Source organism: Panicum virgatum, chromosome 1N (genome assembly GCF_016808335.1).
Source record: "Panicum virgatum strain AP13 chromosome 1N, P.virgatum_v5, whole genome shotgun sequence".
NCBI lineage: Eukaryota > Viridiplantae > Streptophyta > Magnoliopsida > Poales > Poaceae > Panicum > Panicum virgatum.
Genome location: NC_053145.1, coordinates 62,454,064 through 62,474,386, shown reverse-complemented (window position 1 = coordinate 62,474,386; position 20,323 = coordinate 62,454,064). Strand labels below are relative to the sequence as shown.

General features: G+C 47.9%; 2 protein-coding genes across 9 annotated transcripts; one reads left to right on the top strand and one right to left on the bottom strand.

The window, feature by feature from the left end:
* Positions 1–377: 377 nt before the first annotated feature.
* On the bottom strand, positions 378–6,027 carry LOC120653865 (THO complex subunit 5A-like). Of its 3 annotated transcripts, XR_005666874.1 has the most exons (9): positions 5,720–6,027; positions 5,320–5,610; positions 4,340–4,676; positions 3,430–3,767; positions 2,653–2,900; positions 1,754–2,339; positions 1,558–1,671; positions 1,042–1,476; positions 378–778 (listed from the first exon to the last, which is right to left on the bottom strand). XR_005666874.1 is itself a non-coding variant. In XM_039931551.1 (8 exons), the coding sequence occupies exons 1-8, from the start codon at positions 5,948–5,950 to the stop codon at positions 1,222–1,224; spliced, it is 2,400 nt and encodes a 799-aa protein (XP_039787485.1). In that variant the 5' UTR covers positions 5,951–6,027; the 3' UTR covers positions 384–1,221. The 3 variants fall into 3 exon arrangements, 2 of the variants coding, with proteins under 2 accessions (XP_039787485.1, XP_039787486.1); XM_039931551.1 differs by having other exon boundaries at positions 384–1,476; XM_039931552.1 differs by having other exon boundaries at positions 384–1,476; positions 3,430–3,764.
* A 9,062-nt stretch (positions 6,028–15,089) lies between these two features.
* Positions 15,090–20,323, top strand: LOC120653864. Of its 6 annotated transcripts, none has more exons than XR_005666872.1 (8): positions 15,090–15,425; positions 15,924–16,041; positions 16,133–16,222; positions 16,313–17,098; positions 18,204–18,561; positions 19,378–19,450; positions 19,566–19,826; positions 19,975–20,323. XR_005666872.1 is itself a non-coding variant. In XM_039931549.1 (7 exons), exons 1-7 carry the CDS (start codon positions 15,291–15,293, stop codon positions 19,764–19,766), a joined length of 1,770 nt encoding a protein of 589 aa, XP_039787483.1. In that variant the 5' UTR covers positions 15,094–15,290; the 3' UTR covers positions 19,767–19,827. The 6 variants fall into 6 exon arrangements, 1 of the variants encoding a protein (XP_039787483.1); XR_005666871.1 differs by having other exon boundaries at positions 15,094–15,425; positions 19,369–19,450; positions 20,002–20,323; XR_005666870.1 differs by having other exon boundaries at positions 15,094–15,425; positions 19,369–19,450; positions 19,985–20,323.

Here is a 20,323-nt window from a genome sequence, read left to right as displayed (position 1 = left end):
AAGAAACCAGTGCTAGCTTCATGCGCCTCCTACAGTTACACTGTCGTATTAGCGCATCCGTTTATGAGACTATTACTCTATTCACTTAGCTGTAGCTGGTGCTAATTTGGTATAAGAAAAAAACACTACTGACTGGTTGACTGATAAACCAAGTGAACATAATATATGAGTTCAGAGATTGGCACATGTTGTCTCTGTACGTCAGGAAAATCCGATCATCTATGCATGTACCAGAACACTTATTGAGCTGCTCCCCGAAGTGAAATGAGGTTAATTCTTCGAGTGTCGCGGTTAACTTAAATGCTGCAGATCGGTAACCCTCCCAGGTTCTAACATGAATCTCACCTTTATCCTTTTTTTTAGAAAAAAAGAGCAAGTCCAGGAAAGGTGAAAGTACCATAGATTCTTTGATGCACTTTAAACATGCCATTCTCGTGCACTTTTATGTTCTAATTATTCCATATGTGATCTACATCATGGTTTAGATCTAACATGTTCCCACGGTCGGGACACAAAAAAAGCAGTCAAACGTTTACACCCTTGTTGGCCACAAGTGTCATCTTTCTGTTCCAGTGTTTCTAACAGAGCAAAATGTTACCACACCTGCGACGTTACTCAAATGGATTAATTGAAAGGCCAAGTATATCTCGTAAGCCATCATCCCACAGCTGTCAGTCAAGCAGAGGCAATTCCAGTAACTCAGGCTGCTGACAAGGGCAGGTCTAACCAAGTTCTTTGTTGCTAGAAGATGCTGCGAGCTTCCAAGACTCAATGGTAGCTGTAAATGTTCAGGGTAAAATTCAGGATATAGTCCATAGTTGAGGATGAGTTTCATAGACTCTGAACGGCTGCCGGTATCGACAAGACTACAGAATATATGATAAGGCCTCTCGCATTTCGATAAGCTCAATAATACAAAATGTATGCAGTCATCCTTGTGGTAACTCACAACATATATAGGCTCTCTACAGGCTGCAGATCATAGTAAAATAACCAGAAACATAGCGAAGGACAGTCAACATGGCCAGCGGGCGAACTTACCAGCTATTGTTGTCAAGAAAGAAGGCATAACCAGGGTTCTGTGTAAGCTCAGTTCTGTCAGTACCAGAAAAAGGACAGAAAGGGAAGGGGCAGTATCCCCAACTCTGTGTCCTCCAAATGACAATCAATGCTCAAGTCAAGTCAATTAAGAGTAAATGAGTAATATTGATTACTCATACTCTACAAATAACTTGAAGAGCAATCAGCACCTCTCCAATAAATAGTCTGCCGACGGTCTCTTCCCCTAACTGATCTAGTAAGCATGGTTCCACTAACAGGTTTGCAGAGGCCAACATCAATCACTGAAGTAACTTTTCTTTTCTCGTAATCCTCATCAAAATGCATGTCAAACAGCATAGCCAGGCACATAACTTGGTGAGTCAATATATAATCCTCACATGACCAAGGTAGGCTTCTAAGGATGTGAAGATTTACCTGCAGGTCATAATAGTAAGATTAGCTCTCCTCTGAGAAGTGCACTAAATAGAACATGCTAGAAAATCCATTAGCACAAACCTCAGTTTCCATTGCACGGAGGTCATTGTGCCACTTCAAAGTTTCAGACTTTTCTGAGAGCAAACGTAATCTGAAAAGGGGAGGCCTGAGAGGATATTCCATGCTTATCTTAACCTGTGATAGAAGTTACACTATCAGAAAACAAGATTATGAGAGAAGCATGAAGGGTAGAATAAATAGACATGGCATAGTTTACCTTGGCTTCCAGCATAACTTTTGGACCATTCTTCATAGCCTTACTCAAGACCATGGTAAACTCCTTGGAAGCATAATCCTCCCAAGATTTGTCTATAATTAGGTTACCTTTTTGAGTTTCTTCCTGAATGAAGGGCTGGTCCTCCAACTCACTGTCACTATACATCAAGAGATCTAGATCATCCTCATTTCTACCAAAACTGTGTGAGATGTTTAGCTTAGATGGTGTTGCACTCTTTGATATCAGGGATAAGCCTCTAGAATGGCTCCGAACCTCAGGTGACATCTCAGAGGGCAAAATTGCAGAACTGTTTGTCTTGTTCTCAGCATGAATGACAACCGGGAGCTCCCCATCCTCTCTGATACTCTCAGTTTCTTCCCAGTTTATCACAGATCTTCTCTCTAGATCACTGTCAACACTGCTTGCAGCCTCATTTACCATCAAACTAGAACGAGACAATGGCTGAGGAAAAGAACCTGTCAATGACCAGCTATGCAAACTACACAATGGGGTGCGTGATGCCCACGGTGTATTCTTATGTTCTATTCGAGGCCACTTCAGCTTTGTCAAATAATCAAGTTGCCACCTGTAATCAAATAGACTTGAAAACTTCAAAGGGATGCTACCAATCGAACAAGTAAAGCTTAGAAGTCATGAGTAATTTCAGAAAGATGGTTGCTATGAACTAGAATCAATTGAAAACATATGCTCAAGCTAGAGGGTGTTTCACAATCTCAGCCCATTAAATGATTTATTAAGTATTGCCATATCTCAGAACAACATATGCAGAGAAGCAAAAGCATCATTAGCATAAAATTGTCAGCAATTACACTCTATACTGAACTATCATCCAGATTTTGTCACTGATGTCCCGAGCAGCAAATATTGTAGAGACTCACATAAGAGCCATCTGTGCAACTTTCCGCGAACGGATTCTCTGCAAAATAGTCTGTGCACGGTTCTGCTGACGGTATAGAGCAAGCCCAGATGATAAATCAGAACTGCTCAATGCTCTGTTAGAATCATCCCCAACAGATGGAGGGACTTCTGGCAAAAAATCAATACCAGCAAGATGCTGTGCCCACTTGTATGGTCTTGAATTCTTGTCAGTAAAGTTTGGAGGCTCCCCAGCATAAATCTTGGCCATCTGCACAAAATTGATAATACAGTCACTATATCAGCTATGATGAGAACCACCAAGGTAAAAACGTGGTAACACAAGATTTCACTGACAAGTTTAAAAAAGGCCCCACATTACCCATACTTCCTACAACTTAGTCCCCATTTGGATCCATTGACTTGACTAAACTTTAGGCATAAAGTTTAGTCTAAAAGGTAGACTAAAAATTAGTTCCACCCCAAATAAACTTTAGCCCACCTCGCCACCTTGCCCATCCGCCTGCACACAAGGGCAAAGTGGACATTTCTGTATTCTCATGTGTCTCCAATATAATTTTTAGTCCTAGGATCCAAACAGGCATAGACTAATTTGTAGTCACCTAAAGTTTAGTCCTTGGTGATCCAAACGGGACCTTACAACCACACATATAACTAAAGACTAAGACCATCCAACTCATGAACAATTGTTGCTGCTACATAAGCAGATAACAAAACGTCCAATAGGAAAGGTGTGAATATCAATTAAAATCACCCGCCTAGGATTTAAAAGTACATACCTGGTGAGGCAGCTCTAAACCAGTGTCATCTGGAAATAGGTTGCACAAGATATTATTGTCCAGGCCCTCAGATTCTTCAATTCCAACACAAACAACATTCAACTTTGCCAAGTATTCAAACCTCAGGGTGATGAGTTTACGACGTTTGGCACCAGAATCTTCAGTATCATATACATGGACAATAAGCTTAAGTGGATGAAGTTGATATGCCATTGCAGGATTATTAGCTTCCTTCATGACATTCTTTTTGGATCTTGATCTTCTTCTCTGAGCATCTTCTTCATCATCAATTACATCATCGTCCATTCTGTTGTGATCACCATTTGATAAGGTGCCTGCTATTACATAGATACAAGACATGGTGCATGAGGAAGATCTCCAAATTTGGCAATCCTTACCCATAAGGGAAATGAGATCACATGCAAAACAAACAGACATATGATACTGAAGGCATGTGAACTTTAACAATATTTGATGTCACAATGAAAAATGCTATTCAAAATCAATAGAGAATCAAGCAATGTTCCTCTAGTATCAGACTTGGATGAATAAATATGCAACCGTGTACTACAAGCATGCTGTTATAACTTACGAATAAAAGAACATGCCCTTCCAGAAAATCTTGCTAAACGTTGATATGCAGCAGTACTGAACACAAACTGGTTTTCTACCTTTTCAATAGAAAAATGTGCATCACCATTGAATGCCTATGAACACCAGCCTATTCGCTTTTGTAAAAAAGCTCAAAAAAGGAATTTGTACAGACTGCAGCCTTGCAGGAGACATCAAAAGAGACCAATTTGTTCGCAAGGACATCAGCGATTAGGTACTTAAGAATGAATGCCATGCAACATATGACTAAGTGCAACTTCTCATAGCTGTGACATATATCAAGAAAATGCACACGCACCATTTTCCTTCTTGGCTTGCTGTTGAGCAAATATTTTGGCATCCTTTGTGCTTCCCATGATCTCTACTTCAATATTCTCTCCAAATGCTTCTTTTTGCCCTAACAACTGAGTGTATGCTATATAAAGTGGGGTTGGAAGCAACTCGGCAGCATGGTGCTGCTTCAGTTTCTTGGTATGTTGCATGCCCAACTGCTGCTGCACTGGCAACGATGCTTTCTTCAGCGATTTCAAATGTGATGGAAGGCTTGAAAGAAACTTTTTCTGACTAGCAATTGTCTCCAGCAAACTGCTCCTCTGGAGTTCCAATTTCTCATGTAGCTTGCACAACTCTTTCCGCTGGTTCACAGATCAAATTTATTTTAGAAGCCAGAAATGAAATATTGAAAGCAACATAAATGATAGCATGCTAGCACCACCTCACAGGGACATTAGACTACCCTCGTGGACTCCAAATCATGTGGGCAAGTAAATAAGGTAAAGGTGAAAAAATACACAGGATCAAGGTTTAGCAAGTCATATCAATGGGGATAATGTAAATCCTGAGCTGAATGAAGAATATATGCACAAACTTCACAAGAAATATTGTAGGAGATACAATTATAATCCTACAAGTGATAGTTGGAAGTTGTATGAAAATCCAAACACAAGTTTAGCAGGTGCATGAAGTAAACTGGTCTCCTAGGATCTTAAACTAAACGAAGTTCAAAGGCAGCACAATCCAATTCATCAAAAGAAAAAAGTGATACATTCAACCTGCCAAAACAATACTAAGTCTGGCAGATGAAGTTCCATTAGCTTGAAGTGCAGCTATTTCTTCCAATCATTACCAAGAACATTCCAAAAAGCTCAACAAATCAAGGTTGCATATGCAACCCTCAACGTTCACATGTAAGCCCAACAAACATTTAATGGAGCAGGGCAAAGTAACTTATTGATAAGTAGAGTTCCCACAGGGCTGCAACGGGTATGAATACACAACCTGGACGAGCTCAAAGTTGAGGCGCTTGAGCATGAGGTCGTGGGACGCGTCAGCAGCGAGGGTCTTGTCGCGGATATCCGCCGGCGCCGCACGCTGGAACTCCTCCTCCGGCACGAGCTCTATCCCCGGGTACTTCGTCTGGAAGTCTAGGCACGCCCTTATGGCCTTTACGTAGTGGTTCTTCTCGTACAGCAGGTTGTGCAGCTGTAGCGTCGTGGAGTCCACCGGCGCCTTCGCGGCCTCCGTCTCCGCCTTCACCCTGTCCTCCTCCATCAGTATCTCCCTGTTCACCTGCGCAGATGAAACTCAAATTACCACCGTAGATCTAGAGATAGGGGGTTGGGGTTTGGGGTTTGGGGGGGGAGGGGGGGCTAGGGTTTTGGAGCATGACGTTACGTACTTGGCGGAGAGTCACGAGGAGGAGCGACATCTGGGTGACGAGCTCGCGGAGCTCCGATTTGGGGACGCCGTCCCTCTTGATGGCGAGCATCCGGGCAGCGACCTTCTCGATGGAAGCGCGGGTCTCGGCCAGGAGGTCGTGCGGGGAACGGTACTTGGTGTCCGAGGCGGTGGACGGCGGCCTAGCCGGTGCCTCGACGTCCATGGCCTCCGCCTTCGGTGCCGCCGCCATCGGTTCGCCGGCGCGGGGATAGAAGACGCCCGCGGCCTGCTCGAAGTGGGAGAAGCGGAAGTGAGTCGGGTTGTGGGCTTGTGGCCCTCGTCGGGTCTCTAACCGAAACGGCGGCGATCGTCCAGCTAAGAAATTTGGGCCGTTAATTCAAGAATCAAGTTGGGCCCGAACTTGCAAGAGAGATACCCAGAAGTTGGCCCGTAAAGGAGAATATGTCGGCCCACAGGCTCATTGTGTAGGTAGGTAGGAAGTGACTTTCTAGTTGCCACTGCAGCTTCCTCCCTTGAACTAGTATAAAGTGTATAGTTTTTATTGTAAACTTGATTGAATAATCGAACTGGATGAGTATCGCAGGGATAAAACTTCTCTCAAATTCTATAAAATTTTCCATCATCTTTCCCCATAATGACTATATTATATCAGCAAATTTACTCATATATAATAATATTATAATGACGAAGAAACTCCTCATGAAACTACACTTAGACTCGTAAAAAAACTGCTTATACAGCACCTCCAGAGGATCGATCAGGAGTGCTGTCCTTGTGGCCTCAGTGCATATTTGTTTTGACATCATGTTGTAATCGTGGGGGCTCCTGTACAGTTTCGACTGTGTGCCAGATCTTGAAAATTGGGCTATAAAGCTTGGCTACTTTGGCGTGCCAGATCTTGAAAATTGGGCTATAAATTGTGGTACCAATTAATTAATCCAATGACGTGACTGAAGATCCAGCAAATCGCCGTACTACAAGCTATATGTGGAAAAGACACCGTCCTTATCGTGTCTGCACCTAACTGGTCCATGCGTGATCATCAGTAGCCCTTTTGTTGCATCAAATCACATTCATCCATCCATCCGCCATTAATCCAGCTATGACAAGAAACAAGAACAGGTACAACGACCGTGCCGGATGAAGAATCAGAGGGGCGGCCCCGAAAGAAATGAGCATCAAGTCGCACTGTACTCGATTCCTGCCACACAGTAATCATACTAATCAAGCCCTACCCCGCTGGTAGTGAACTAGTCAAGTTTACAAAAAAAACAAACGCCCACATGGAGTATTAAATAAAGTCTATTTGCAAAATCTTTTCAGGGATGGGTGTAACTTTTCGTGATGAATCTAATGACGGTAATTAATTGATGATTGCTACAGTGGTGCTACAGTAATCATCCTCTAATCGCGTGGTCAAATGCCTCATTAGATTCGTCTCGCGATTTACACGGGGGTTGGGAGGTGGTTTTGTAATTAGACATCATTTAATATTCTAAATTAACGGTCAAAGTGTGCTACAGTAATTCCACGAAAAAAACCAAACACCGCCGGTGATGGTAACCGCATCGCTACGCGACTTTTGTTCTTAAAAGCATCGCCGCGCGCTCATACAGTCATACTCATACACGCTGCAGAAGTGCAGCCTGTTTTTTGTGACACTCTGTGAAAGGAACTGGGGCCATAGCGGCCATGCGGAGCAATGATCGCACAGCTGCATAGGCTCCGCTGTTTACCACCATCTTCTGTGTCCTGTAACCCCATCAAGCGTCCATGTCTTTTTTTTTAACCACATCATGCGTCCATGTTACCACATGCGCACACGACTACTAGTCCGTATAAATCTTGACTACTCGTTCTAGAATGTAGAGTAACATTTTTCTCCTGGTGGCCTCTCATCCCCCCGTAAGAACTGAAATACCACCACATGCAAATGCAGGGATAAAAACAGGGCCAGTCCAGGTTAACGATGCCGATGGAGCTACAGTCTGCAACAAGAGCGTAATCAGGAGTTCCAGGTCACGAAAAAGTTACTTCCTCCTAGGTCTCGAATCAAAAGTGAGCGAGGAGACGCAGCAGACCCACACCCACACCCACACCCACACCTCACACGCACAGTGAAAAATGATGCCCCTGTGTTTAGTTGCAAAAAAAATACAAAAAGTGTTTGCGAAAAATACTGTAATATTTTTTGTTTGTATGTGGTAAATATTGTCCTATCATAGGCTAACTAGACTCAAAAGATTTGTCTCGCAACGTACATCAAACTATGCAATTAGTTTTTTTTATTTACTTACATTTAGTACTCTATACATAAGTCATTTGCTATATTTAATATTTTGATGTGATTTCAATATGATGGAAAGTTTGAAAAATTTGGAGAAGTAGGGGTAACTAAACACAGCCGGCGTCGCAGGCAGCACGCGACTGCGGGCGGCAGCGCACCTGCCTCTGCCCGGCGAGCACGGCACTGGCATACAGTAGCCTTGAAGCGACCGGGAAAAAAAAGCACTGGCAACGCGGGGCTCGCCGGGGCTCTAACTCTACTGTAGCCCCGTGGTCTGGTGCCACGGCCCCCGGCTCCCAGCTCACCTCGTCCCGTCCGGCTCCGGCCGTCCGTGGCTCCGCGCACGACGGAGCATGACGAACGGGCCCGAACACGGGCCGCGACCACGTGCCGGTCAGTGCAAGCGTGGGCACCCCGCACCCCCTTCCCTTGCTCTCCCCAGTCCCCACTTCCGACAAAAAAGATTCGCGCCAAGTAAAAAACTCCTCCGACGCCCGCGGGGACCCGCACCACCTGTGCCGTGAACAGCAGCGGCGCTGACGAACGGGGCACGAGTTCGCGCCTCAGGCGGGGCCCAGGCCGTCGCTGCCAGCGACGGAGAGGCCTGAGGCCGAGAGCCCCCCCCCCCCCCCCCCCCCCCCGTTTGGCGTTTGCTCTGCCGGGTGGAAACTTTGCCGCACTCGTCGGCAGCCAAAAACACTGGCCACTAGCCAGTCACCGGCAGCTCACGGTGGCTGAGATTCTGCTGTTCCTGTGCAGATGAGATGCGAGGTGATAGCAATAATCAACTTGCTGTTCTCGGAATTTGAAAGCATGCTTCGTTCGTTAATCCCCCAGGCGAAGGAGATGAACATGGAGAGAACTGCTGGCTACTGGCCAGGCCGCGTGCGCCCGCGCGCGCTTGCTTGGCTTCTCGCGCCGCGTTCTCACGCAGCCAAAGCTCGTGTTAAAACCGTCGATCCCCCGCGGCATGTTCACACGGAGCACTCAGCACTGAGCAGCAGTGAGTGTAACATCCCTTAATTTTACGGAATGTTATAATCTTCAGAAATACGAATTTTCAAAAAACTTTTTGCGTGGAAATGTTAGTAGTTAGGATCACTTAAGGGATAATGCTATTCTTTACCAAAATTCTTAAAATCTAAAATATAATTCTAACACAAGGACCTAAATGTTAGTGTGCCACATTTGGATTTGGAGTTTAATTGCCTCTACTTGTTTCAAATTCGTCTGAATGGTTTTTGTTTGAATTGTGTGGTGTTTGGTTTGAATTAGAACCATTCAAATCAAATACAACAACTAACCTAACCCTCTAACTAAACCAGCCCGACCCGCTAACCTCTAACCCAGCCGACCCAGCTAACCCCGGCCTGCTACGCACCCAGGTCCAAACCTCCCTTTCTGACCCAACGGGCGCGCGGGCGAGCCCGAGACGGCCCAGCCAGCCCAGTCCGCGCTGAGCACCCCACCGGCCTGCCTCAGCCCGCATCGCCCGTCCGCCGCCTTGGGTCACTGACAGGCGGGCCCCTCCTGTCAGCTTTACCCCTCTCCTCACGCCCGCCGTGCCTCCCCTACTTTTCCGCCACGGCGCAACGCGACAACGCGCGGAGCGCCTCGCCGCGAGGCTCGCTAACGCCACCGCCTGCCGCGGCTGTCGGCTTGACCACCCGCGCGCGCGCGATCTCGCCTGTTTCCGCGCCCAAAACCCTAGCACGGAGCCCCTTGATGATGCCACGCGTCCGCCCGGCGAGCCCGTCACATCCGCGTCGTTCCTCGGCGTCCGGGTCACCCCTAAACCCTAGCGCCTCGCCTATAAAACCCCCACGGCCCGACGCCTAAACCCTAGCCACCCAGTGGTTTCCCCCTTCCACCGCTGCCGCCAAGAGAGAGGAAGAAAGGGGAAGAAACAGAGGAGGCAAGGAGGAGAGAAAGGAAGGAGGAGGAGACGCCGTCGCCGCCGGAGCTTCCCCACGCCGGCGATCCGTACCTCGACATCGCCGTAGCCGTGCTACACGGCACTGCCTCGACCCGCCTGCACCGAATCGACACCGCGCCGAGCCCTTCTTCACCGGACCCGCCAGGTGAACGTTGTTCGCCTCTTCGCCCAATCCCCTACTCCGGTGTGCTTCGGCCACCGTTGAGCCGTCGGTAGCAAAGCCCTAGGAAGCTTCGTTCCCTTGTTTATGCGCCTGCAGGAGCCCGATGCGCCGCGCCGCCGTAAACCGCAAATCGCCGTCGCCGTTCCTTGTCCTAGCGCCGCCGTACCTAGCGCGCGGCCACGCCGCGGCACAGGTGAACCCAAAGCCCGTGCGCGTGCACACAGCCACAATTAGGCCGCCAAGGCGACGCCCTTGCTCACCTTGGTTGGACCCTCGCTGATCCGCACCGCTGGCGTGCCTTGGACGCCGCCGCGGATGCCGCCGTTACCCGACCACCGTGGTCGTTCGCCGCCGTCGTGGCCACGCTGTGCGTATGCCGCGTGCTGGCGAGCGTGCTGGTGCCCAAGGTTGGGCCTTTACCCACCTCGGCGCCGTGGACCGCCGCCGTCTCCTTGGGTCGTCGTCACCGACCTGCCATGGCCGCGCCGCCGCCTTGCCGGCGTGCGTGCGCTCGAGACCAGCCCAGACCGCCTTTGACCCTTCCTAGACCGCGTGCGTGCATGCCATAGCCAAGGCTGAGCCTTTGCTCGCCGGAGGCACGGGCACCGCCGCCGTTGTCGCCTCGGACCGCCACCCTGACGCGTCGTTGCCGCGTCGTCGCCGCGCCCACGCCGCGACGTCGCGTTCGAGGCGTGGCGAGCCCGCGCTGCACACACGGCCGCACACACATGCCTGTGACTGCACTGGATCGGATGGAAGCTACACGGGATCCCGGAGACGCCGACAAGTGGGACCAAGGTGTCAGCCGCAGCGGGAAGAGAAGAAAAAAGGAAAGGGAAGAGAAGAAGAACGAGAAGAGCCCAGGAGGACTTTCGGCCCGAAGACGCGATCCCTTTTTCCTTTTTCTTTTTGCACGGCACTGACACGCGGGTCCCACCTGTCGGTGAGACCTGCTGACTGACCAGTGGGCCCCCTGAGACCGACGACCGCTGACCGTTGACCTGGTCAACGATGACGTCAGCATGGGCCATGATGACGTCATCATACCCGACCCCCGGATGACGTCATGCTTGAAAGCATCTAGGCCCCTAATTCGAGTTTTGGTAATTAATGACAACGGTATGTGGATTAACGATTTCATTTGAGATAATGAGTATAGGTTGATCCACGGATGAAAGAGATTTGGTTGTGAACATATGGAGTTTTTGGAGATGATAAGCAAAGCTCGGGCTCAAGACAAAGGTATAAAATAGGGCTTTTGCGTTTTACCGGTCACAAACCGTTTAGTGGATGAAAAGTGACCGGATTTGTTGAATAGATAGCCGTACTATCAAGATTGACGGGTCATGCTTGCCATTTTGCTCAAAATGTCTAGTTGCATGCATGAGGGCTAACAACGTTTTGAAAAGATTTGAAAAAGGCTAAGTTTGAGAGCTGACTGAGTAACGGCGGACAGTCCGCACCCGAGGGGCGGACAGTCCGATCCTGTTCCAGAGAGCTTGCAGAGGCTCTGGTGGGCTGGCGGACAGTCCGGCCCAGGTGGGCGGACGGTCCGCCACTTTTACTCAGAATTTGTACCAGGGAGGGTGTCTCTCTAGTGGGCTTCAAAGTTAAACGGCGGACAGTCCGCCCATGGGGCGCGGACGGTCCGCTGGCTAATCCCAGATTTGTACCAGAGAGGTTGTTTCTCTGGTTTGGGCTGAAAAGTGAACTGCGGACGGTCCGCTCCTGAGGCGCGGACAGTCCGCAGGCTAACTTCAAAGTTGTTCCAGAGACGTTGTTGGTCTCTGGTGGTGTGGAACACATAACTGCGGATGGTCCGCCCATGGGGCGCGGACGGTCCGCCAGGGCTTAACGGCTATTTCTGACACACATTAAATGCACTCTGACTCACTGGTTTATAACGACGGACAGTCCGGTTTTGGAAATGCGGACGGTCTGCGATTTCGCAGAAAAGAGTGTAACGGCTAGTTTTTGGAGGGATGTCTATATATACCCATTGCCCGGCCTTTGGGAGATTCTCTTGGCCATTTGGACTGCATACTTGACATCTTAGAGCTAAGGCATCCCTCTCACACACACTTACTTAAAGATTATATTCTTGAGAGTGTGAGAGCTTCCTAGTGCATTGCATCAAGAGTTTGAGCTTTGTGGCATTAGGGAAACTTCAAGCAAGCATCATCAACTTGTTACTCTTGGGAGTTGCCGCTCCCTAGACGGCTTGGAGAAGAGGATTTCGTGGAGCTCCTCCAAGGAGATTGTTGAGGAGCCCCGATTTCAGTTGTGAGAGGTCTTGTGCTCACCTCACCGGAGTGGTGAAGAGCAACTCTAGTGGAACCGAGGTGTGGAGCGGTTCCTTGATTCAAGCCGGCTCAAGATCAAGAGGTTCTTGATAGAGGAGCGGTTGATTCTTGGAATCCACCTCAACGTGGATTAGGGGTGACCGGCAAGTCATCGACACCACGGGATAAACTCTTGTGTCAAGTTTGGTTACTTCTCTTGCTCTCTTTAATTCTTGTTTTACTTTGAGCAATTCACTTTACTAGAGCTTGTTTTGCATCTTGTCACCTAGGTTGCAAACCCATCTAGAGATAGTAATAGCTTGACATAGGGTTTTTCTTTGGTACTAATTAAATTTCTCTAGTGTTGTTGACTTTAGATTTTAAACCGCCTATTCACCCCCCTCTAGTCGGTGTTCTTGATCCTACAATGCTGACGTCAGCATGCCACGTGGCACGCCCAGAGGCTGCCACATGTCACTGATTTTCTTTTATGTTTTCCGAAATCCTTTTCTTATTTCCAGAAATACTTTTAGGCTTAGAAAATTGATAATAAATCAACCGTAGCTCTGAAAATTATGAAACTAGTTTCATAATTCTTCTAAAATCATGACCTACGCGTTAGAGTAGGAGTTGCTGTGTTTTGGATCTTCTTTTGAGGAGTTTTGTGCATCTTTGCACTTGGACCCTTATACTTTCCCGTAATTACGATTAGGACCTGACGCCGAGGAGCAGATCAGAGGCTACGACTACCCCGACTTCCAGGAGCACTACGAGGAGACCCCATGTTCACGCACATCCATGTTTTGAGTACCTATTAGGCATCGCTTGCTAGACACGCAACGCCCCCAAATTGAGTGTTGAGATGAGCTTGCATGACCATTTACTACTGTATTCCTTGTTAACCATGTTTATCATTGTTGTGGTATGCTATTGCTACTATGTGTGTGAGATTGGGGTTTGGGGAATACATATATATGATATAGTCCTTGCATGCTGGAAGATGCCTCCACCTATATAGGAGTTGGGGATAGGTTACAGCGGGGCGAGCAGACCCTTTTTTTCGACCTTAGGGTTGGGAGCTGGGGGTTGTGTGTTGGGCACGACCCTGTGAGCACCTGTGATGGGTGACAAGCACCTGTGGCGGGTGCAAGGCTGTTCCCGTGGGAACATGAGTTGAGGAGTTGAGGTGGCGATACCTGTAATGGGTGCCGATCGCGAACCGTGTTTACGGAACGCAAACTGTGGACGAAGACGCTCGCCCTTGCGGGATTAAGGACTTGACTTTGTGGCCCTAGTGACGGAACTATGTCAAACGTGCACACCACTTATCCTTTATGAGGGGGGACCCAGCCCGAGCTAGCTACGCGCGGCACCATTACTACAAGAGGAGAGTGTTTCAGTGTTAGGAGGAGTGGGCAAGACCCTTTAGCCCCCGATCGCAGGATCCATGGAGATTTCATTTTAGATAGCTTCACAGCCCCGGGCGACCTACTGCGGGAGGACGCACCCCAGACCGGGAGTAGGATGGTGCCGTAGCCGTTAGTTTCGTTGACTGGTGCCTCGGAGATAGTCGGAGTTGCTTGCCGGCTGGATTCGGGGCGAGTGGGTACAGGTGTACAACCCATGCAGGGTGAAAACTATGCGTATAGCCGCGTATTCGGTCATGTACAACTCTTGATCTGGCCCCACGAATGTAGTTAGATCCACATATACTTTTCTACCTTCCTCTAGTCCACTTTCCTGCTCGAATAGCAGCTGAGGTGCGGGGAGAGGGAGTTCCCGCGCCGAACTTGGGTAGTTGTTGTAGTGGAAGTTAGCTGACCGGGAGTCCAGGTGCCGGAGCTGCCCGCGTCTGAAGGTGAATGGATGACTTGTTAAAAATGCTTGCATAGGAAACCATAGCCTTTTCCTTGGCATTGTTTTTACCTTAATGCATCCACATATTGCTTCGCGGATGGTGACGTGGACCTACCCCATCCTTGGGGATAGACAGGATAGATGCAGGGTATGACTCGGAGTACGATAACAATGACGACGGGTGGTACGATTGAAGACGTGCTACACTCAAGGATGCCTGTGTAGAAGAAGATTCTCGGAGGAAGACTAGCATGAAGTCTTAGTTACCATTACGCTTTCTGTTTGCACCTCATTTAGTCCATCGAGGTTGTACTCGGAGATTATTACTTTTATCCCGAATGCTGTAATAAGTTAAACCCATGAATGTTCTGTAATCAATGGTACGACTGTGATTCTGCCTGAAATAAATTCTGTATGTGATAGCGACTGATCCAGGGACTATCACGACGATACGGGAGTCGGGTTGCCCCTCTCGGAACCCGGTTCGTTTCAGGCCCTGTTTGATTTGGTTTAGCACAAGTAGCACAAAAATTTTGACCAATAATTAGGAGTACTAAATAAAGGTAATTTACAAAACTAACTCCAGCCCTGTTCTACTTCGCGAGACGAACCTAATGAGGCCTTTGACCGCACGATTAGATGATAGTTACTGTAGCATCACTGTAGCCAACCATCGATTAATTACTATTATTAGATTCGTCGTGAAAAGTTACACACATCCGTGAAAAAGTTTTACAAATAAACTTCATTCAGTACTCCATACATATAACATTCTTTTCTCGAAAATTGTGTGCTATGCTATGATTCGTCAGTGAGCACTCTGGAGGCCACGGCACGGGGCACGCCAAAACGTAGCAAGGCATGCGAGGGAATGTGGACTGCGGAGGAGGGGGATCGAGGCCGGCGGCCGCATCCATCCCCTGACTCCCTCCACGCGCCATTTTTAATCCCGCGAAGCCCCCCGCCGCGCCCCGCTCCACTCCGCTGCCCTGCCCCCCACTGGCGTCGTCTCCTTCCTCGGGGAATGCGACCGCGCGCCCGAGCATGCCCCGACCGGAGCCCGCGCTAGGGTTCCTCGCCGCCGCCGGCCACGACGGCGCGACCAAGCCGCCGCCCGAGCGCCGCCGCAAGAAGCAGCAGCAGCCGCCGCCGAGGCGGAGGCGACCCGCCGGCGCCGCAGTAAAATCTCCCCCCCCCCCCTCCTGCTTTCAGTTTCCCACTTAACCTCCACATGGTCTCGGCATGGCGTGCCTCGATTAATTATTAGCCAGACTATTTGCCAAGTAGATGAGAGGGCGCAGTAGAAGTCAATAGATCCAAATCCAAAATTCCAAACGCGCGCTTGTCTCCAAACCCACATGGGATCCGAGGTTGGCGATGGCGTCCCCTGCAAACCCTCCCGCTAAGCAGAAGCATAATGCCAAAACAGCGGAGCGGATTTCGAACGAAAGAACCAAGCAAAAGCGGAGCCGCGCACTTCTCTCGCCTCGTCGCTTTACTATCATTGCTCTTTTGGTCGGTTCCGGCGGCCTACAGGATCGGGCGCGGCGCTCCGCTCGTCGTGGGGCGCGGGCGCGGCCTACCGTGACGTGAGCCGCCGCGGCCGCGCTCACCGCTTCGTTTCGTGTTCGCTTCCGTGAGGTGAAGTGACGCCTCTGCCGTTGGTGCTTTCTGCAGCTGCAGCAGCCGGTGGGGACACGCGGCGCGGCCGATCCAGATCCGCCGCCCGCCTCTGCTGTGCTGCCTCTCCCCAGCAGCGGCAGCGGCTTCGCCACGCGGGGAACGGCTGCGCCAGGTGCGTGCCGTTCGCACAGCTCAAATCCCAGTGATCGCACGCTGCCGCATTTTTGTCGCCGTGCGTTCTAACCGCTTTCTCTCTCGCGCAGACGAGGAAGAGGGGAGGGACGGCGCGACCTCGGCCTGGTCGGAGGAAGAGGCGGAGGCAACCAATGATTCATTCGCCTACTCGCTAAGGGGTAATCCCGTTTAATAGTGTTAGATGTCTTGAGGTGAACTCGTGGAAGTGCTTGCTTATTGATGGTGGAATCTGTTTGTTTGTTTGGTAGAGTGCCAGAAGCAGCGGCGGCTCAAGTCAGAGGGGTCTGGGCTGCTGCGGCCGCCGGCCTCGCATGAGCTCAACGGTGGTGGAGGTATTGAGCTTCTAGTGCTCTCGCCCAGGTGTTTGATTGGGGGGAATGTGGGAGGAATGAGCAAGAGCTCGACGACATCGTCCCGGAGCAGATCAGGCACAGGCACAGGCACGTTCCCGAGCCCTGGGACTCCGAACTACAATCGGCATTGTGCAGGCAGCATGCAGTACTCCAAGGGTTGGAGTTCAGAGCGTGTGCCACTGGGCACAGGTAGCAATAGGAGGTATGGGGGCAGTGGGGTTGTGCTTCCTTTTAACAATGGCAGGAAGCTGCCATCAAAATGGGAGGATGCAGAGAAGTGGATCCTGAGTCCGGTTTCCTGCGATGGGGTTGGAAGGATGTCTGCACCGGCTCCGCATCATAGACGTCCCAAGTCGAAAAGTGGTCCACTTGGCCACCCTGCTGGCATTCCGGGAGCTTATGCAGCTGTTTCACCGCTTGTTCCCTGCTTTGATGGTGTTCTTGCTGCAGCTAATTATGCAGCGCATTCACCTTTCTCTGCTGGGGTTCTCATACCTGAGCACGGTCGCATTGGTGACTTCAGCAGTGGAAGAGGCAGGTCTGGTGATGATGGCAGCAGCAGATCCTACTCTGCCGAGAAGGAGCCATATATATTGAGGTCGGCAAGCATACACGCATGGACAGAAACGCTTATGGAGGCTTCTGCTTTTGCTAATACTATCTCAGAAGAAACCACACGAGGTTTGTTTTAGTCTTTTCCTGGCAGTACCATTTCCTGATGAGTTGTTCCTCTTTCATCATTGTTTTTCCTTTTGCTGTTTTGTTTGCTCTAGTTCATTCCTTGGATTTGCAAACAGTTGAGCATGCTCGATTTTGATTTAGCTACCTGTAATGTTGCTTGTCTAGTACAATCTTTATATTCCAATATTCATTGTTGGTTGGCATGTGCTTTACGCCTGTTTTGTTTCGTATTGATGCTGTAACTATTCATCGGGATAGGCTTGTTCACTTGTATAAACTTGAAAGTTGAAAAGTCAACTGCTACAAGTTTAACTCCGAAAGTAATTTTACAATACCTAGTTAAGGATTTCTCAAAATAAATATGGTCAATATAGTGCACTGCAGCTTTCACTATGTAACTTTCCACTACTTCGTATTTTATTTGGCCATTCGTAGACATTGATAAAGAAAAGAATTGCATGTGTACTCCATGTTGTGTCAAGTAAACTGCCAACCAATAGATGCATCGCAAGAGTGAAAAATTGGAAAACATCCACCTTCTAGTCCGCAAGATGTTACTAACCCTGCTTCTTCGAAGCAGGCAGACATGCCCATCCATTGTACTTCAACATTTGATGCTTTCTGTGTTGAATTTTGGCTCATTGTTGTTGCTATGAGGTGAGCTTGAGAGCTTGAACATAGCATAATTTGTTTCCACCATATGTTTCATTATATCATCTACTCTTTTGACATTGTCTGCGTAATAGAGGACTTACAGCCACTTTTTCAAAAACTAAGCCATCCTACCCAGCATGTACCACTTTTTATGACACTGCTTAGAACCTAGGAAAGCTGAAGCATTTATCGATGTTTGTTTCCAGAAAACCACTCTATTCATATACTAACTAATAGGATAAAACATATATGTTACTTTTGTCTTGCATGCTGTGAGCAAGCAGGAAAAATTTTTAAAACGAAAATAGAATGGTTATGCCATTTTATGTGCTACGAGTTACGCATAATTTAGTTAACTAGCTTCAGTTTTTTTTCCTCTGGGACATCTATTGGTTATTTTTCTTTTGATATTGAGGAAATCAATCTTAACATCTTTCCACCCTGAACACAGATGATAAACTGCAAGGCCAGCAGGAAGCAACTTCAGTTATTTCCAGTCCAATCATAAAAAAAGATGTTGCTACACAGATGAGCCCTGAGGATAGCATGTCACCCCCTTCAAAAGCGAGGCATTCCTGCTCTAGCCTGCCTTCAGGACATCTGCTTAGAGAAGCAAATAGTCATACACCTAAACCTGAAATCAGGGACGTGCAGGTTGATGATCAAGTAACTGTGACCCGGTGGTCCAAGCGACATGTAACACGAGGCTCTGATAAGCGGTCAGCAAATATTATTGAATGGAGGAAGAAGACCACGGAGACTCGGGCTCCATCTTTTGATGAAAAAGAAAGAGAAAGTTGCATGTCAAAGTAAGATGTTTTACGTTTCCATGGTGCCTTCTAACAATCTTCACCGATGCCTAGTTTTTAATTCAACTAAAGCAAAAGAATATGGTGATTCAATAATCGTCTTATAACTGTTAATACTGCAAGCTGTCATGTGATGTCCTGTAATTTGTCATTGTTATTAGAAAAGGCAGCCCAATATTCAAGTGAAGCTACTATGGCTGTAATACCTGCTTCAAACTGAGAGAGTGCTGCTAAATGTAGATTTGACTCTTCTTATATGACTTGCTAATAAGGTGCTTGTGTCATTAGTGGTAAGCAAGAAACATATCATAATGTGGGTTCAGAGGAAGTTGCATACCTTGAAGTCAGGGTCAAATGGAATACACTGCAGATAGCGGACTGAGGTGGCACTTGAAATTGCCGGCTCAAGTGCTAGTTGCTCAATTTCATTCTACAGCTAATGACACATACCTAATTGTTAACTGCTTCTCCACCCCATCAGAAAAACAGGCTATAAAGGGCTAATCTTTTTTCTGGCTGGCAACGTGGTAATCGCTGTGTTCGCTTGGCTTGTCAGCCAACCAGCCAGCAGTATTGTTCTCTCATACTAAATCAGCACCAGCTACCAGCCAGTCAGCAGTACTGTTCTCTCACAACAAATCAGTACCAACCACCAGCCACAGCCAAGCGAACACAGCGAATACAAAAAATGGACAGCACAAAAGATGTTTGTGTCATTTGATAATATTTATTATCATAGCGCATAGTGAGGTTATAAAACTACTACATCTTCGATTTTGATTTTTGAGGCCTGGTTATTGTGTTAAGGTGCAAAAGGGAGGAAGCAAAAATCACTGCTTGGGAAAATCTACAGAAAGCAAAAGCTGAGGCTGCTATACGGAAGTTGGAGGTATTGTTTGTGATCCACATGTACAATTGCTAAATGTTCCAATTTTTTCTCTTTTATTTTTTTCATGGCGATTACGAACTAAAATCAACATATTATCTAACCCCCTCTACTTCAGATGAAGATTGAAAAGAAAAGATCATCATCAATGGACAAAATTTTAGGCAAACTCCGCTCTGCTCAGAAGAAAGCAGAAGACATGCGAAGTGCGGTTTCTTCAAGTCAAGATCAGTGTGGTGTGAGGGCAAAAAAGAAGGCATCCTCCTTTGTGAAGACTGGCAAGCCCTTCAGCTGCTGCTTTACCTACCGTGCTTGCTAGTTCCTAGTTCCAGTCTAGTTTTTGTGGCTGTGGGTGCAGCAATGGAATTTGATCTATTTGGTGAGTTTCCTCAGCATTCATATAATTTAACATCTAAAACTTCCACTTAGTTTCCTAGTTGCATGTAGTTTATGAATATTATCCACTAAATTGTTGTTTTCTTGAACTAATTGCTAATGTTAGAAGTGTGTGTCTCTTAACTATTAAGAGCGTTACAGCTCTTGTCAACCAACAGATATGGAACTTGTAACTACAAATTTGGGAGAACCAGTTGGCCTTCGTACTGTGGAGGTAATGGAGCTGTTAAGGAGTGTTTGCACGATGCGATCACTGATAAATGCAGGACAGCAGAAGTTGAACTCATTGAGGGAAAACAGAGAAGAAGCTGCTCCTTTCTTGAGCTTCATGCTGGTTAAATGCCAAGTTGAGCTGGTACTCATTCCGCTCGATGTATATTATTCCTGTAATTGGGCATGTAATGCAAATCACAGGGACTCTTACATTGGCACGGTATTGAAAGAAAGATATTAGAGCTCCCGGCTCTTGGTCTCCTCTCA

Coding starts and splice junctions, on each gene's coding strand:
- LOC120653865 (XM_039931551.1), bottom strand. CDS start 5,950: ATGGCGGCGGCACCGAAGGCGGAGGCCATGGACGTCGAGGCACCGGCT. Junction 1,672..1,753: donor AAGTTATGCTGGAAGCCAAG/GTAAACTATGCC, acceptor CTTCTATCACAG/GTTAAGATAAGCATGGAATA. Junction 1,477..1,557: donor TCCGTGCAATGGAAACTGAG/GTTTGTGCTAAT, acceptor TATGACCTGCAG/GTAAATCTTCACATCCTTAG.
- LOC120653864 (XM_039931549.1), top strand. CDS start 15,291: ATGCCCCGACCGGAGCCCGCGCTAGGGTTCCTCGCCGCCGCCGGCCAC. Junction 17,099..18,203: donor CTCAGAAGAAACCACACGAG/GTTTGTTTTAGT, acceptor CCCTGAACACAG/ATGATAAACTGCAAGGCCAG. Junction 18,562..19,368: donor AGAGAAAGTTGCATGTCAAA/GTAAGATGTTTT, acceptor TATTGTGTTAAG/GTGCAAAAGGGAGGAAGCAA.